Source organism: Doryrhamphus excisus, linkage group LG3, assembly GCF_037039965.1.
Source record: "Doryrhamphus excisus strain RoL-2023G ecotype Guam linkage group LG3, RoL_Dexc_Guam_v1.1, whole genome shotgun sequence".
NCBI lineage: Eukaryota > Metazoa > Chordata > Actinopteri > Syngnathiformes > Syngnathidae > Doryrhamphus > Doryrhamphus excisus.
The window spans coordinates 1,361,878-1,378,872 of NC_136359.1; the positions used below are offsets into that span (position 1 = coordinate 1,361,878).

The following is a 16,995-nucleotide window of genomic DNA, read 5'->3' on the forward strand; positions in this document are numbered from 1 at the left end:
ATGATTATTGGAGTTAGTATGACGATGTACTACACATATAGTACTGTGTTATGTACTATGAAGCGTTGTGTATTTGAATATATAAGAAGGTGAGGTTTTGTCTATCTTTACTTCGGTATGAATTGTTTTGCATGCGGACTCTCCCGTGTGCGCGCGCAGCCTCGTCACGGTGGGTGGGTTGGGGGGGGGGGGCAGCAGTGCGGCGAGGAGAGGGGATGAGAGGTGCAGTGGATGGACACGGATGCACCGTTTCCTTGCCGGCGCTCGAACCTGCGACTCGTGACTGCTCGTGCTTTCATCAGGCGTCCTGCTGGCTGGCTCGTGCTGCAGGTAGGTAGAAGGTTCTGGTCACGTGAGGGAGAAGCATGCGTTTCCGGTCTGCATGTCATTAAATCTTGTTAGTTTTTTTTTTTTAACAAAAAAATGTATTAGTGACATTTTAAACGTGACGTCATTGTGTTATATTTATTGATCAGCTGACCTGTCAAAATAAAAGCGCCACTTGCCAGGAGTAAGCTCCAGTCCAAGCTGGCATCCGGAGTGGGAACAACAGCGGGATTGTTCTCGGACATTCCGTGCACGCCACTGACACGCTCCGAGTGTGTGTGTGTTTGTGCGTTTGTGTAAGTTGGTACTTTTATTTTGAAGCTGCTCGCACTGATTGATGGCGTAACCTGATACTTCCTGTCCTGTGAATTATTCATGGAGAAGATCCCAGGGTTCCCGCTCGTGTTGATGTCATGTCTCCCATCGCCAGGCGGGACGATGGGGAACAGATCCATGAAGGAAAAGCGCTACCAAGGCGGCCCCGGCTCCAAAGAGCGCACCCGTGCCTTCAAGAACCCATCTCTGGATCTCCTGTGGTCCCGCGTGGAAGAGCTGGACCGGGAGGTCCGCAGGAGGGATGAGGAGCTGGATGTCAAAGAGCAGCTTCTCAAAGGTCTCCGGGAGCAGCTGGCGGTGCAGGAACAGGGTCTGAACCGCCTCAGAGAGGAGCTGCAGAACAAGCGAGTGGAGAAGAACCAAAATGTGGACGGTCCTGGCGGTAAGGGCAGCCCCTGCCTCGGGATGCGCATCAAGGGGACCCCCAACAGGAGGAAGGGGGCCAAAGCCGGAGTGTCGGCCGAACCCTCATCCAGAACCTACGACTCCAGCGACCTGCCCGCATTCTCCTTTGAGAAGGCCCGGGTACCCAAAGAGTCCAGGTGAGATACGCCAACCTCGTTCCTTATGTGGCTATCCTGAAGTCCTTGATCCTCATTGGTGACTTTCCTTAAATCCTTTCCCTGACTTCCTCAAAATCCTTATACCTGCCTGGTGGCCTCACCAAAGTCCTTGCTCTTCATAGCCGACTTTACCAAAGTCCTTGTTCCTGACTGAGCTCTCATCAGGTACTCCAAGTCACTTACATAACCTGAACCCTAAACGTAACCCGAACCCACTTCTAGTTATACGAGACCAATTTACCCGGGGATTTTGCGGCAAGGCAGACTGGATCAGGCCCGGACCTGCAAAGGATTCAGTCTGGTTAAGGGTCCCAATAAAGGGTTAACAGAATTACACTAGCCTAACTCCTAACCCTAGTCCCTGACCGTACCCCTAACCCTAGTCCCTGATTGTACCCCTAGTCCCTGACCGTACCCATAACCCTAGTCCCTGACTGTACCCCTAAACCTAGTCCCTGACTGTACCCCTAAACCTAGTCCCTGACCGTACCCCTAACCCTAGTCCCTGACCGTACCCATAACACTAGTCCCTGACTGTACCCCTAAACCTAGTCCCTGACTGTACCCCTAAACCTAGTCCCTGACCGTACCCCTAACCCTAGTCCCTGACCGTACCCATAACACTAGTCCCTGACCGTACCCCTAAACCTAGTCCCTGACCGTACCCCTAAACCTAGTCCCTGACCGTACCCCTAAACCTAGTCCCTGACCGTACCCCTAACCCTAGTCCCTGACCGTACCCCTAACACTAGTCCCTGACCGTACCCCTAACCCTAGTCCCTGACCGTACCCCTAAACCTATTCCCTGACCGTACCCCTAAACCTATTCCCTGACCGTACCCCTAACCTTAGTCCCTGACCATACCCCTAACCCTAGTCCCTGACCGTACCCCTAACCCTAGTCCCTGACCGTACCCCTAACTCTAGTCCCTGACTGTACCCCTAACCCTAGTCCCTGACCGTACCCCTAACCCTAGTCCCTGACTGTACCCCTAACCCTAGTCCCTGACCGTACCCCTAACTCTAGTCCCTGACTGTACCCCTAACCATGAACCAAAGTCCTTGCCCATGACATGTGACTGTCCCCGAAGTCCCTCTTCCCGACAAGTGACTTCCCCAAAGTCCTTGTTCCTGATACATGACTTCGACAAAGACCTTGTCCTTGACAAAGTCCTTCTCCCTGGCTTTAGCAGAGCCTTCATCCCTGAGTCCTAGTTCCCGACAGGTGTCAAGTCCTGTCTCCAACCTTGTAGGCAGACGTTATGATGATGCTTTTTAAAGAAAATCCTTAGCGGGAGTAGCGGAAGTAGCGGAAGTAGCGGAAGAGGCTGCGACGACTCATCTTTCCACAGGAGCCAAAATATTTTTCACACCGTGCTGAGTCACGAAGACGTGGGCGTCATGGCGACGACCAACATTAACAAAGGAAAAACTAGTCGTGGAACCTTACCTTCGGGAATGAGTAGAGAGAACCGGGATCAGAATCTAGTACTAGTCTTGAAGGGCCTGGGTGGCTAACACATGTGTGTTTTCGTTAGCGTGAAGAAGCAGCTGGTGGAGGCCCTGAACAAGAACCAGTACCTGAAGCGCCTGGAGGTGCAGCAGCTCCGAGACATGGTGGACTGCATGTACCAGCGCACCTACCAGCAGGGGGACTACGTGGTCCAGCAGGGGGAACCGGGCCACCATTTGTTTGTCCTGGCAGGTACTGCCGCTAACGCCCACTTTTATTTATTTTAATCACAGTCATTATTTCCTCCTTTGACTTCCTGTCGTCTTTGTTACCATGACAACCATGTCCGGCTACGTTAGCAGGTTAGCGTAGGAAGTGTTGTGTACTTAAAGGGGACATGATTATGTAATAATGACCCAATGAGCGCCACCATCGGTCGGATGATGCTTTTTCGTTGAAATACTCGGAATCCGCTTACACAACTTTAACGTGACGCATGAGTGTGTGCTGCGTTCGAGTGCGTGTGCATAACGCGGTAATCAATGGTGTGCTCAGATGGAAAGTTGGACGTGTTTCAGCACGAGAAGCTGCTGTCGTCGATCGGCGTGTGGACGGCGTTTGGAGAGTTAGCCATCCTCTACAACTGCACCCGCACGGCCTCAGTGCGAGGTAAACACGGCCGACGCGTACGCCATCTTTTTTTTTTTCCATCCTAACCTAGCCTTGTCCCGAACCCCCAACGCAGCCGTGAACAAAGTGCGGACATGGGTGTTGGACCGCGAGGTGTTCCAGAACATCATGAGGCGGACGGCCGAGACACGGCACGAACAGTACCGCAACTTCCTGCGAAGGTCAGTGTTGGCTCCGCATCTGCGTGCTAGTCTACAACTGTGGCTAAAGACCTTTCACTTGGAACACAGACGCCATCTTGCTTTGAATTCATCTCTCATAAACACATAGTTTCATTATGGGTCACCTTCCTGGGGCCTGGCTGAGGGGCTCAGCCACCAGGCCAAGGGTGGAAGGTTCCTGATCATTGGAGAACACTTTGGAGAACACTTGAAACCTTACTTGATTATCCAAACTATTTAAAGTGACCAATATTAAGGATGTTAGTTGGTTGGATGGATGGATGGATGATGGGTGGATGGATGGATGGATGAATGAATGAATGATGGATGGATGGATGGATGATGGATGGATGGATGGATGAATGATGGATGGATGGATGGATGATGGGTGGATGGATGATGGGTGGATGGATAGATGATGGGTGGATGGATGGATGAATGATGGATGGATGGATGAATGATGGATGGATGGATGGATGAATGATGGATGGATGGATGAATGATGGATGGATGAATGATGGATGGATGGATGGATGGGTGGATGGATGGATGAATGATGGGTGGATGGATGGATGAATGATGGGTGGATGGATGGATGAATGATGGATGGATGGATGAATGAATGATGGATGGATGGATGAATGAATGATGGATGGATGGATGGATGGATGGATGGATGAATGATGGATGGATGGATGGATGGATGGATGGATGGATGGATGGATGAATGATGGATGGATGGATGGATGAATGATGGGTGGATGGATGGATGATGAGTGGATGGATGAATGATAGATGGATGGATGGATGAGTGATGGGTGGATGATGGATGGATGGATAAGTGATGGGTGGATGGATGAATGATGGATAGGTGGATGGATGAATGATGGATGGATTGATGGATGAATGATGGATGGGTGGATGGATGGATGGATGGATGGATGAATGATGGATGGATGGATGAATGATGGGTGGGTGGGTGGATGGATGATGGGTGTATTCATGGATGGATGGGTGGATGGATGGATGGATGAATGATGGATGGATGGATGAATGATGGGTGGGTGGATGGATGGATGGATGGATGGATGAATGATGGGTGGGTGGATGGATGGATGAATGATGGATGGATGAATGATGGATGGATGGATGGATGAATGATGGGTGGATGGATGAATGATGGATGGATTTATGGAGGGATGAATGATGCATGGATGGATGGATGGATGAATGATGGATGGATGAATGGATGAATGGATGAATGGATGAATGGATGAATGGATGAATGGATGAATGGATGAATGGATGAATGGATGAATGGATGAATGGATGATGGGTGGATGGATGGAGAGATGGATGAATGATGGATGGGTGGATGGAGGAATGATGGATGGATGATGGGTGGATGGATGATGGATGATGGATGGATGGATGGATGAATGATGGGTGGGTGGATGGAGGAATGATGGATGGATGATGGGTGGATGGATGATGGATGGATGGATGGATGGCTGAATGATGGATGGATGGATGGATGATGGATGGATGGATGGGTGGATGGATGAATGATGGAAGGATGGATGGGTGGATGGATGAATGATGGATGGACGGATGATGGATGGATGGATGGATGGATGGGTGGATGGGTGGATGGGTGGATGGATGAATGAAGGATGGATGGCACATATGATTTAGCTCCAAAGACTCTCCTCCACTTGAATAATAATAATAATAATTTATTTATGTCTTCTTTTGTCTTTTGCATCAGCGTGTCACTGCTGGCTAATCTGCCCGACGACAAGCTTGGCAAAATAGTTGACTGTCTGGAAGTGGTGAGTTTCTTTATTTGTACCTGTCATCATTGAGGGGGGTGTCGAGTGGCAAAAACGGACGATTCCAAGCGACTCTGCCGCCATGGTGTGACAGGAAGGACGCTAACGATCCCTTAGGGGACATCTGGGAATGTCAGGAGAGTATTCTCAGTTTGTGTCCAGAAAGAGCAAACATTTGTCCGAGCTGGGCGTCGGCTTTGTCGTTCAGATGGACGACGGCTGGAGTGTAAACAAGCTCCGCCTCGTCCAGATTTAGAGGACATGGAGATGGTTGCTCCTCACATTAACCTTCACTTTAACTTTAGCCTACACCCTTTATGAAGGGTTAAACTGGGGTTTAACCCCCCCTCTTCCTGCTCTTCCTGTATTGTAGGAATACTACAACAAAGGTGAATACGTCATCAGGGAAGGAGAGGAGGGCAGCACCTTCTACATCATCGCCCAGGGAAAGGTACTTATGTACTGTGTATATCAATAACTACAATACTACTGTATCACCTGAGAGTTGTGTGTACTGTGTACTACTTCACCGTCTCCAGATGGACTGCAGGTGTACTTAATGGAGTGGCCAGTCGTTGACATTTTTATAGCACAATATGTTGTAAAAGTTGGTGTGTAGCTTACCAGCTGCCTGCTATAACCTGACACCGCCATGGGGGCTGGGGCTTTGGGGGGCTGGGGGTCCTGTGGGGGTTGTTGTCAGGGGGCTTTCGAAAGTGCTACACGAGAGACCAATACAGGAAATGACCGCACCGTGCCCGCCCCCAACCTCATCATTGATCACCACAAAGAGGCAAAAACACAGGAAGTTGGGGTCACTCAAGGTTGGGGGGGGGCAAAACACATGCTGCTTGTTACCGCGGTGATGTCATATTTGAGTTTCACAACAACTGACGCCATCTTGGATGTTGATCAGTTACTTCATCAATCAGGGGTATTTGCACTAAAAGTGTATTCACACAGGTGAAGGTGACCCAGACCACCGACACCCACAAGACCCCCCAGGTCATCAACACACTGCACAAGGGCGACTACTTTGGAGAGAAAGCTCTCATCAGGTACTCCAAGTTCCCTGACCGTACCCCTAACTCTAGTCCCTGACCGTACCCCTAACTGTAGTCCCTGATCGTACCCCTAACCCTAGTCCCTGACCGTACCCCTAACCCTAGTCCCTGATTGTACCCCTAACCCTAGTCCCTGACCGTACCCCTAACCCTAGTCCCTGATCGTACCCCTAACCCTAGTCCCTGACCGTACCCCTAACCCTAGTCCCTGACCGTACTCTTAATCCTAATTCCAGGATTAATTAGCTACTACGTTTGTTTTGTGTCTCCTTCAGCGATGACGTCAGGTCTGCTAACATCGTTGCCGACGACGACGGTGTGGAGTGTCTGGTCGTGGACAGAGAGTGAGTACCTTTGGCGTACAAAACGTCTATGCTACTAGGCTTGGGTTTTTATGGCGTTTTGTGTTACCATGTTTTGGCGATTTGTGTTACCATGTTACGTGTTATGGCATTTTGTGTTACCATGTTTCGTGTTATGGCGTTTTTTGTTACCATGTTTTGTGTTATGACGTTTTGTGTTTCCATGTTTTGGCATTTTGTGTTACCATGTTTCGTGTTATGGCATTTTGTGTTACCATGTTTCGTGTTATGGCGTTTTTTGTTACCATGTTTTGTGTTATGACGTTTTGTGTTTCCATGTTTTGGCATTTTGTGTTACCATGTTTCGTGTTATGGCATTTTGTGTTACCATGTTTCGTGTTATGGCGTTTTTTGTTTCCGTGTTTTGTGTTATGACGTTTGTGTTTCCATGTTTTGGCATTTTGTGTTACCATGTTTTGGCGATTTGTGTTACCATGTTACGTGTTATGGCATTTTGTGTTACCATGTTTCGTGTTATGGCGTTTTTTGTTACCATGTTTTGTGTTATGACGTTTTGTGTTTCCATGTTTTGGCATTTTGTGTTACCATGTTTCGTGTTATGGCATTTTGTGTTACCATGTTTCGTGTTATGGTGTTTTTTGTTTCCGTGTTTTGTGTTATGACGTTTGTGTTTCCATGTTTTGGCATTTTGTGTTACCATGTTTCGTGTTATGGCATTTTGTGTTACCATGTTTCGTGTTATGGCGTTTTTGTTTCCGTGTTTTGTGTTATGACGTTTTGTGTTACCATGTTTTGGCGTTTTGTGTTACCATATTTTGTGTTATGGCGTTTTGTGTTACCGTGTTTTTTGTTATGGCGTTTTGTGTTACTGTGTTTTTTGTTATGGCGTTTGGTGTTACCATGTTTCGTGTTACAGCGTTTTGTGGTACCATGTTTTGTGTAACGGCGTTTTGTGTTACCATGTTTTGTGTTATGGCGTTTTGTGTTACCATGTTTTTCTATATGGCGTTTTGTGTTACCATGTTTTTCTATATGGCGTTTTGTGTTACCATGTTTTTCTATATGGCGTTTTGTGTTACCATGTTTTTCTATATGGCGTTTTGTGTTACCATGTTTTTCTATATGGCGTTTTGTGTTACCATGTTATGTGTAACTGCGGTTTGTGTTACCATGTTTTGTGTTATGGCGTTTTGTGTTACCATGTTTCGTGTTACGGCATTTTGTGTTACCATGTTTCGTGTTACGGCGTTTTGTGTTACCATGTTTCGTGTTACGGCGTTTTGTGTTACCATGTTTCGTGTTACGGCGTTTCGTGTTACGGTGTTTTGTGTTACCATGTTTTTTTATGGCGTTTTGTGTTACGGCGTTTTGTGTGACCATGTTTTGTGTTACGGCGTTTTGTGTGACCATGTTTCGTGTTATGGCGTTTTGTGTATTATGGTGACATTTTGTGTTATAACAATTGGTGTTACAGCATTTAGTTCCAAGGTTTGAAGCTTTGTGTTATGACATTTTGTGTTAAAAAAATGTGAAAAAAAAAGTGAAACGTGAAATTGAAAACGATGTGTTGTATTTCTATTCTTTACAGGACGTTTGATCAGACGGTGGGAACGTTCAACGAGCTCCAGAGTTACCTTCAAGGCTACGTGGCCACGCTGGATCGTGACGACAAGAAGAGACACGCCAGGTGAGGCCACATTGGGAACCCCTTGGAGAACACAAACCTGTGTCCTCATCTCCCAGCAGGAGATCCTTGTCTCGCCACCAAAGCCAGCCTTTGCCTCCAGACGTCCTCCAACTGAAGAACATGGTGGCCGCTTTCACGCCATCCAGACCCTTTGACCACTTGGAGGTGGTCGCCACGCTCGGCGTGGGAGGATTTGGCCGAGTGGAACTGGTAAACACAAAAACAACGAAAACATCACACGACAAAACACCATCACTTCCTGTCACGTGACCTGCAGGTGAGGGTGAAGGGCAAGGACGTGTCCTTTGCGCTGAAGGTCATCAAGAAGAAGCATGTGGTGGACAACAGACAGGAAGAGCACATCCACTCCGAGAGGAGGATCCTGGCCGAGGCGCGATCGCCGTTTGTCGTCAAGTCAGTCCTACTTCCTGCTCTTTTGGAAAACGTAGCTACGCCGTAAGCTCAGCAGGTGGCGACCAAGACTGGTAGATGATGGCAGATCCGTTGGGTGGTCATGATGTCTGGGCTTATCAGGGAAGCTAAGAACCTGTACGGAAACATTAGCAGACGATACCCTTGAAGCTTGATGGAATATCCAGACCCATGATGGTAGAGTTCCAAAACCCCTGAGCGTCTGGACTCGATGCCGTGCCCACCCACGGGTAAATGGCGTTAGGCCAAGCATTGGAAGGAAATGTACTTCATGCTAAACCTGATGATATCTTCCATATCTTTCATATGATATCCAAGTCCACAATGCTAGACGTTTGGCGTTTTGTGTTACCATGTTTCGTGTTATGGCGTTTTGTGTTACCGTGTTTCATGTTATGGTGTTTTGTGTTACCATGTTTCGTGTTATGGCGTTTTGTGTTATCGTGTTTCATGTTATGGTGTTTTGTGTTACCGTGTTTCATGTTATGGTGTTTTGTGTTACCGTGTTTCATGTTATGGTGTTTTGTGTTACCATGTTTCGTGTTATGGCGTTTTGTGTTACCATGCTTCATGTTATGGTGTTTTGTGTTACCATGTTTCGTGTTATGGCGTTTTGTGTTACCGTGTTTCATGTTATGGTGTTTTGTGTTACCGTGTTTCATGTTATGGCGTTTTGTGTTACCATGTTTCGTGTTATGGCGTTTTGTGTTACCGTGTTTCATGTTATGGCGTTTTGTGTTACCGTGTTTCATGTTATGGTGTTTTGTGTTACCATGTTTCGTGTTATGGCGTTTTGTGTTACCGTGTTTCATGTTATGGTGTTTTGTGTTACCGTGTTTCATGTTATGGTGTTTTGTGTTACCATGTTTCGTGTTATGGCGTTTTGTGTTACCGTGTTTCATGTTATGGTGTTTTGTGTTACCATGCTTCATGTTATGGCGTTTTGTGTTACCATGTTTCGTGTTATGGCGTTTTGTGTTACCGTGTTTCATGTTATGGTGTTTTGTGTTACCATGCTTCATGTTATGGCGTTTTGTGTTACCGTGTTTCATGTTATGGCGTTTTGTGTTACCGTGTTTCATGTTATGGTGTTTTGTGTTACCATGTTTCGTGTTATGGCGTTTTGTGGTACCATGTTTCGTGTTATGGCTTTCTGTGTTACCGTGTTTTCTTTATGGCGTTTTGTGTTACCGTGTTTTGCTTTACGACGTTTGTGGTACCATGTTTCGTGTTATGGCGTTTTGTGTTACCATGTTTTCTTTATGGCGTTTTGTGTTACCGTGTTTTGTGTTATGGCGTTTTGTGTTGCCGTGTTTTGTGTAATGGTGTTTTGTGTTACCGTGTTTTGTGTTATGACATTTCGTGTTATGGCGTTTTGTGTTACCATGTTTCATGTTATGGCGTTTTGTGTTACCGTGTTTCGTGTTATGGCATTTTGTGTTACCGTGTTTCTTGTTATGGCGTTTTGTGTTACCATGTTTTGTAATATGACGTTTGTGTTACCATGTTTCATGTTATGGCGTTCTGTATTACCGTGTTTTCTTTATGGCGTTTTGTGTTACCATGTTTCGTGTTATGACATTCTGTGTTACCATGTTTCGTGTTATGACGTTCTGTGTTACCGTGTTTCATGTTATGGCGTTTTGTTACGGTGTTTCGTGTTATGGCGTTTTGTTACGGTGTTTCGTGTTACGGCGTTTTGAATATGATCATATAAAAACCGCTAAGCATGACATCCTCCATCAGTGCTGCAACGTTCCAATCTTACCAGAATGTCCTCCTTGTGCGGTTCCTCCATCCCAGACTGTACAGGACATTCCGAGATAACAAGTACGTGTACATGCTCCTGGAGGCGTGTCTGGGAGGAGAAGTTTGGAGTCTGCTCAGAGACAGGTGGGCCTGATTTAGCGGCCCATGGAGATCAAGTGGACCATCCTCTAACAGGACTTCTGTGGTCCTCAGGGGGAGTTTCGACGAGCCCACAGCCAAGTTCTGTGTGGGCTGCGTCACTGAAGCCTTTGACTACCTGCATCGCAAAGGGATCCTCTACCGAGACCTGAAGCCTGAGAACCTCATGTTGGACTCTGAGGGCTATGTCAAGCTGGTGAGCGGACCCCCAGAAGGAGACACCACCTCCAGGACTTTGGAGTTTTCACTGCTTTCTTCTCAATCCCAGGTGGACTTTGGCTTTGCAAAGAAGATCCGGAGCGGCCAGAAGACCTGGACCTTCTGCGGGACTCCAGAGTACGTAGCCCCGGAGGTCATCCTCAACAAGGGCCACAACTTCAGCGTGGATTTCTGGTCGCTGGGAATTCTGGTCTATGAGCTCCTCACTGGCAGGTGTGTGTGCTCCTCGAGGGTTCCTGGACACAAAACATGTTAACCGCCACTTCCTGCCCGCAGCCCCCCCTTCACAGGAAGTGACCAGATGATGACGTACACCTTCATCCTGAAGGGGATTGAGAAGATGGACTTTCCCAAGAAGATAACCAAGAGGCCGGATGACCTCATACGCAAGCTGTGCAGGTAAGTTAGAACGTTCTAGAAGATCCGAGCTAGTCTAGAGTTTTTGGAAACCGGAAGGATCCTACAGAACTTTCCTTGATGGTTTTCCACAGGAGAAATCCGTCCGAGCGACTGGGCAACCTGAAAAGTGGACTCAGTGACATCAAGAAGCACAGGTGAGATGTTCTCCACTGGAGTGAGATGTTCTCCACTGGAATGTGGTTCATACCTTCAAAGACACGCATGCCAATGAATCCAACGTGTCTACAGGTGGTTCAACGGCTTCAACTGGGCGGGGCTTAAGGCCAGGACGCTGCCGTCGCCGCTCAAGAGAAACGTAAGCAAAAACCGAAGATGACTTCGGAAAAAAGTCCATATGGAATGCTCTCCTGTGTTGTGTTTAGGTGAGCGGTCCGACGGATTACAGCCACTTTGACGTTTATCCTGCCGATGAAGACTGTCCTCCTGACGAGCTCTCCGGCTGGGACTTGGACTTCTGAGACATTTTTCTTCTGTTCTTGTGTTACATCCCAAACATGGAACTAATGTTCACGCGTCCCCGTCGGCCATGTTTCATTTGACTGCCTTTTCACCTTTTCGTTCCGATGTTTCGAGTGAGGATTTTTGTTTTTCACGTTTTTGTTACGACATTTCATGTGACAGCTTTGTGTGTTACAATGTTTCGTGTTACGACGCTCTTGTGTTACGGTGTTTCAGCTTCCGTTTTCACATTATGACATTTTTGTTCCGACGTTTCGAGTGAGGATTTTTGTTTTTCACGTTTTTGTTACGACATTTCATGTGACAGCTTTTTGTGTTACAATGTTTCATGTTACGGCACTCTTGTGTTACGGTGTTTCACAGCTTCCGTTTTCACGTTATGACATTTTTGTTCCGATGTTTCACGTTATGTTGCGTTATTTTTTGTGTTCCTTTCGTGTTCCAACATGTTTGATTCATGTTACGACATTTGTGTTACAACATTTCATTTGGCAACTTATTGTGTTACAATGTTGTGACGCTCTGTGTTACGGTGTTTCAGCTTATGTTTTCAGGTTATGACATTTTCATTCCGATGTTTCATGTTATGTTACGACATGGCGTTTGTCGTAACATGACGTGTTTGTATGTTTGAAGTTCTGTTTTTGGGTTCCGACATTTTAGTTCTGATGTTTTATGTTGTGACATTTTTGTGTTCCGTTTTGTGTTTCATGTTACGACATTTGTGTTACAACGTTTCATGTGGCAACTTTTTGTGTTACAATGTTTCGTGTTACGACACTCTTCTGTTTCAACTTCCGTTTTCAGGTTATGACATTTTCATTCCGATGTTTCATGTTATGTTACGACATGGCGCTTGTCGTAACATGACGTGTTTGTTGTAACATTTCGTGTTACAATGTTTGAAGTTCTGTTTTTGGGTTCCGACATTTTAGTTCTGATTGTTTCATGTTGTGATATTTTTGTGTTATGGCGTTTCGTGTTCTGTTTTGCGTTTCATGTTACGACATTTCATGTTATGTTACGACATGGCGTTTGTCGTAACATGACGTGTTTGTTGTAATATTTCGTGTTACAATGTTTGAAGTTCTGTTTTTGGGTTCCGACATTTTAGTTCTGATGTTTTATGTTGTGACATTTTTGTGTTCCGTTTTGTGTTTCATGTTACGACATTTGTGTTACAACGTTTCATGTGGCAACTTTTTGTGTTACAATGTTTCGTGTTACGACACTCTTCTGTTTCAACTTCCGTTTTCAGGTTATGACATTTTCATTCCGATGTTTCATGTTATGTTACGACATTTCGTGTTACAATGTTTGAAGTTCTGTTTTTGGGTTCCCACATTTTAGTTCTGATGTTTTATGTTGTATTGTTCCGTGTTTGTGTGTATGGTGTTCTGTTTTGTGTTTCATGTTATGGCATTTTGTGTTTTTGGGGTTTCACATTACGTTATGTTTTGTGTGACACCATTTCCTGAAACATTACGACATTTCAATGTTGCAATGTTTGAAGTTTTGTTTTTGGGTTCCAACATTTTAGTTCTGATGTTATGATATTTTGCGTTTCATGTTCCGTTTTGTGTTTCATGTTCCGTTTTGTGTTTCATGTTACATTTATGTTACAACATTTCATGTTCCGACATTTTGTGTTGCAATGTTTGAAGTTCTGTTTTTGGGTTCTGACATTTTAGTTCTGATTTTTTATGTTATGATATTTTGCGTTTCGTGTTCCGTTTTGTGTCCCAACATGTTTGTTTCATGTTACGACATTTGTGTTACAACATTTCATTTGGCAACTTATTGTGTTACAATGTTTTGTGTTATGACGCTCCGTGTTACGGTGCTTCAGCTTCTGTTTTCAGGTTATGACATTTTCATTCCGATGTTTCATGTTATGTTACGACATGGCGTTTGTTGTAACATGACGTGTTTGTTGTAACATTTCGTGTTACGATGTTTGAAGTTCTGTTTTTGGGTTCCGACATTTTAGTTCTGATGTTTTATGTTGTGACATTTTTGTGTTCCGTTTTGTGTTTCATGTTACGACATTTGTGTTACAACGTTTCATGTTACGACGCTCTTCTGTTACGGCGTTTCAGCTTCTGTTTTCAAGTTATGACATTTTCATTCCGATGTTTCATGTTATGTTACGACATTTCGTGTTACAATGTTTGAAGTTCTGTTTTTGGGTTCCGACATTTTAGTTCTGATGTTTTCTGCTATGATATTTTGCGTTTCATGTTCTGTTTTGTGTTTCATGTTATGACATTTGTGTTACAACATTTCATGTGACAACTTTTTGTGTTACATGTTTCATGTTACGACATTTGTGTTACAACATTTCATTTGGCAACTTATTGTGTTAGTGTTTTGTAACACGTCATAACACGCTCTGTGTTACGGTGTTTCAGCTTCTGTTTTCAGGTTATGACATTTTTGTTCTGATGTTTCATGTTTTGTTACGACATTTCATGTTACAATGTTTAAAGTTCTGTTTTTGGGTTTCGATATTTTAGTTCTGATGTTTTATGTTATGATATTTTGTGTTTCATGTTATGACATTTGTGTTACAACATTTCATGTGACAAAATTTGTGTTACAATGTTTCGTGTTACGACGTTCTGTGTTATGGTGTTTCAGCTTCTGTTTTCAGGATATGAAATTTTTTTGTTCCGATGTTTCATGTTACGGCATTTTGTGTTACGGCATTTTGTGTTACGGTGTTTTGTGTTACGGCATTTTGTGTTACGGCCTTTTGTGTTACGGCATTTTGTGTTACGGCGTTTCAGCCTTTTAGCTCGAATGTTTGTGTTGATATTTTGCGTTACAAAGTTTTGGATTCCGTGTCAACTTCTGACCTTGTGGGTCAGTTTTGCATTACGATATTTTGTGTTACGCCGTTTCGTGTTACGATGCTCCATGTTACAATGTTTTACAGTACCGGTCAAAAGTTTGGAGACACTTGACCATTCGCTACAATGAAAAAATGTCTTCAAACTTTTGACGGGAACTGAAAATGACGCTCTACTGTGTAGAAAATGTAAACAGTGTATTATAGTTTTATCTGGTATTTACAGTATTTGTTAAAAAGTTCCACGTAATAAACGATGACTTACAAAATACACAAACTACGACTCAACACGTCAGATTTAGCGTACTTTTATTTGAGTCTTTGAATGCTGTGAGTGGAAGGCGGCCATGGCGGAAAGTGTGGGGGGGGGGGGGGGGGGGGCAAGGTTATATGTCCATTGTTTTTTATAGCCACGCCCCCCCTTCCCTTCCCGACCACACCCCCTCTACAAGATAGACAAAATAAATAGGAGCATGTTTCCATATACAAATATACTTTATGACGCTTATTGTACAAGCAAGCGAACATTTACACAAATTAAAAAAAAAAACCTTTCTAGGACATGCAGCGCTAAAAACACGTACAAAAAATATAGCAAAGTTACAAAAAAAAACATTTGACACAAAATAAATGTCTCTTATTTGAAATATACTTTTTAAAAGAATAAACACTAATTATTCTTTTTTACAAACTGATCCAGAGTCAGTCGGCAATAAAAGTTAAGGTGACGCTATAAACAAAAACAATGTACAAAAAAAGCTCGTGTTTGGTCTGTATAAATAGTTTTGGTTCTTAGCGCTAAAAAAATCGAATAAAAAAATAACACAACCTGAGGAAATGTGTGTGTGTGTGTGTGTGTGTGTGTGTGTGTCTGGTTGCTATGGTGACCTCATCCAATTAAAAAAAAAAAAGTACATCATCATCAATAATGAAAGTAAAAAAAAATCACGGAAAAGCCAAATTTAATTTTAATGAATTTTTAACAGGAGAGACAAATTATAAAAAAAACACAAATATATAAAATAACATAATAAAATTAAAATAAATTAAAATAATAAAATAACATTTTGAGATGTGTACACTCTGAATCAGGGTTGGCCAAACTATTTCCACAAAAAAAGGCAGAAAAAATCCAGCATAGATACGATAAAAAAAAACAAAAAAACAAAAATAGCCCACATTTATTATTTATTATATCAACATTTCAACTTTTGTCTCTTCCTGTTTTCAGTTTTCTGCTCATTTTTCCTTTTTTTGCAATTTCATTGTATTTTTAGAATAAGACATCGGCCAAAAAAGGCCGTTCTTACATCATTTTTAGCGTAACAATCAATAAAAAACGACCCGGGACGCATTTGAGGGAGTTCGGAAAAAGCCGTGTTTTCAACGACACAGTTTGCGTTTCGTATTACAACACTCGATCCGACAAAATTTCATGTTCAGTTTCCTGTTCCAACCTTTTAGTTCCAATGTTTGTGTTTTCGGGTTCCACGTTATGGCATTTCATGTCACGTTTCGAGTTCTGAAGTTTCGAATTCCGCGTTACGGCATTTCATGTTACGTTTCGGGTTACAAAGTTTCGAGTTCCACGTTATGGCATTTCATGTTACGTTTCGGGTTACAAAGTTTCGAGTTCCACGTTATGGCATTTCATGTTACGTTTCGGGTTCTGAAGTTTCGAATTCCGCGTTACGGCATTTCATGTTATGTTTCGGGTTGCAAAGTTTCGAGTTCCACGTTACGGCATTTCATGTTACGTTTCAGTTCCGAAGTTTTGAGTTCCACCTTATGGCATTTCATGTTACGTTTCAGTTCCGAAGTTTTGAGTTCCACCTTATGGCATTTCATGTTACGTTTCAGTTCCGAAGTTTTGAGTTCCACCTTATGGCATTTCATGTTACGTTTCAGTTCCGAAGTTTTGAGTTCCACGTTACGGCATTTCATGTTACATTTCGGGTTACAAAGTTTCGAGTTCCACGTTATGGCATTTCATGTTACGTTTCAGTTCCGAAGTTTTGAGTTCCACGTTATGGCATTTCATGTTACGTTTTGGTTTACAAAGTTTTGAATTTCATGTTATGGCATTTCATGTTACGTTCTGGGTTCTGAAGTTTTGAATTCCGCGTTATGGCATTTCATGTTACATTTCGGGTTACAAAGTTTCGAGTTCCACGTTATGGCATTTCATGTTACGTTTCGGGTTCTGAAGTTTTGAATTCCGCGTTACGGCATTTCATGTTACGTTTCACGTTACAAAGTTTCGAGTTCCA

The 16,995-nt window shown here is 44.0% G+C and overlaps 1 protein-coding gene across 6 annotated transcripts; it reads left to right on the top strand.

Annotated features, from left to right (window-relative positions):
* Positions 1-205: 205 nt before the first annotated feature.
* Positions 206-13,905, top strand: prkg2 (protein kinase cGMP-dependent 2). Of its 6 annotated transcripts, XM_078789413.1 has the most exons (20): positions 309-330; positions 477-623; positions 758-1,205; positions 2,765-2,931; positions 3,235-3,348; positions 3,425-3,530; positions 5,299-5,362; positions 5,736-5,813; positions 6,326-6,420; positions 6,702-6,770; positions 8,338-8,436; positions 8,493-8,646; positions 8,714-8,850; positions 10,672-10,761; positions 10,831-10,972; positions 11,045-11,208; positions 11,272-11,394; positions 11,487-11,549; positions 11,644-11,710; positions 11,778-13,905. In XM_078789413.1, exons 3-20 carry the CDS (start codon positions 766-768, stop codon positions 11,871-11,873), a joined length of 2,268 nt encoding a protein of 755 aa, XP_078645539.1. In that variant the 5' UTR covers positions 309-330; positions 477-623; positions 758-765; the 3' UTR covers positions 11,874-13,905. The 6 variants fall into 6 exon arrangements, with proteins under 6 accessions (XP_057927791.2, XP_057927789.2, XP_057927790.2 ...); XM_058071808.2 differs by lacking the exon at positions 477-623 and having other exon boundaries at positions 206-330; XM_058071806.2 differs by lacking the exon at positions 477-623 and having other exon boundaries at positions 220-330; positions 709-1,205.
* Positions 13,906-16,995: the final 3,090 nt, after the last annotated feature.

Excerpts from the sequence above, each read along its gene's own strand:
- prkg2 (XM_058071806.2), top strand. The coding sequence starts at position 232 with ATGGACACGGATGCACCGTTTCCTTGCCGGCGCTCGAACCTGCGACTC. Across the intron at positions 6,421-6,701 it reads GGAGAGAAAGCTCTCATCAG|CGATGACGTCAGGTCTGCTA; the intron begins GTACTCCAAGTT and ends TGTCTCCTTCAG. Across the intron at positions 11,209-11,271 it reads TATGAGCTCCTCACTGGCAG|CCCCCCCTTCACAGGAAGTG; the intron begins GTGTGTGTGCTC and ends TCCTGCCCGCAG.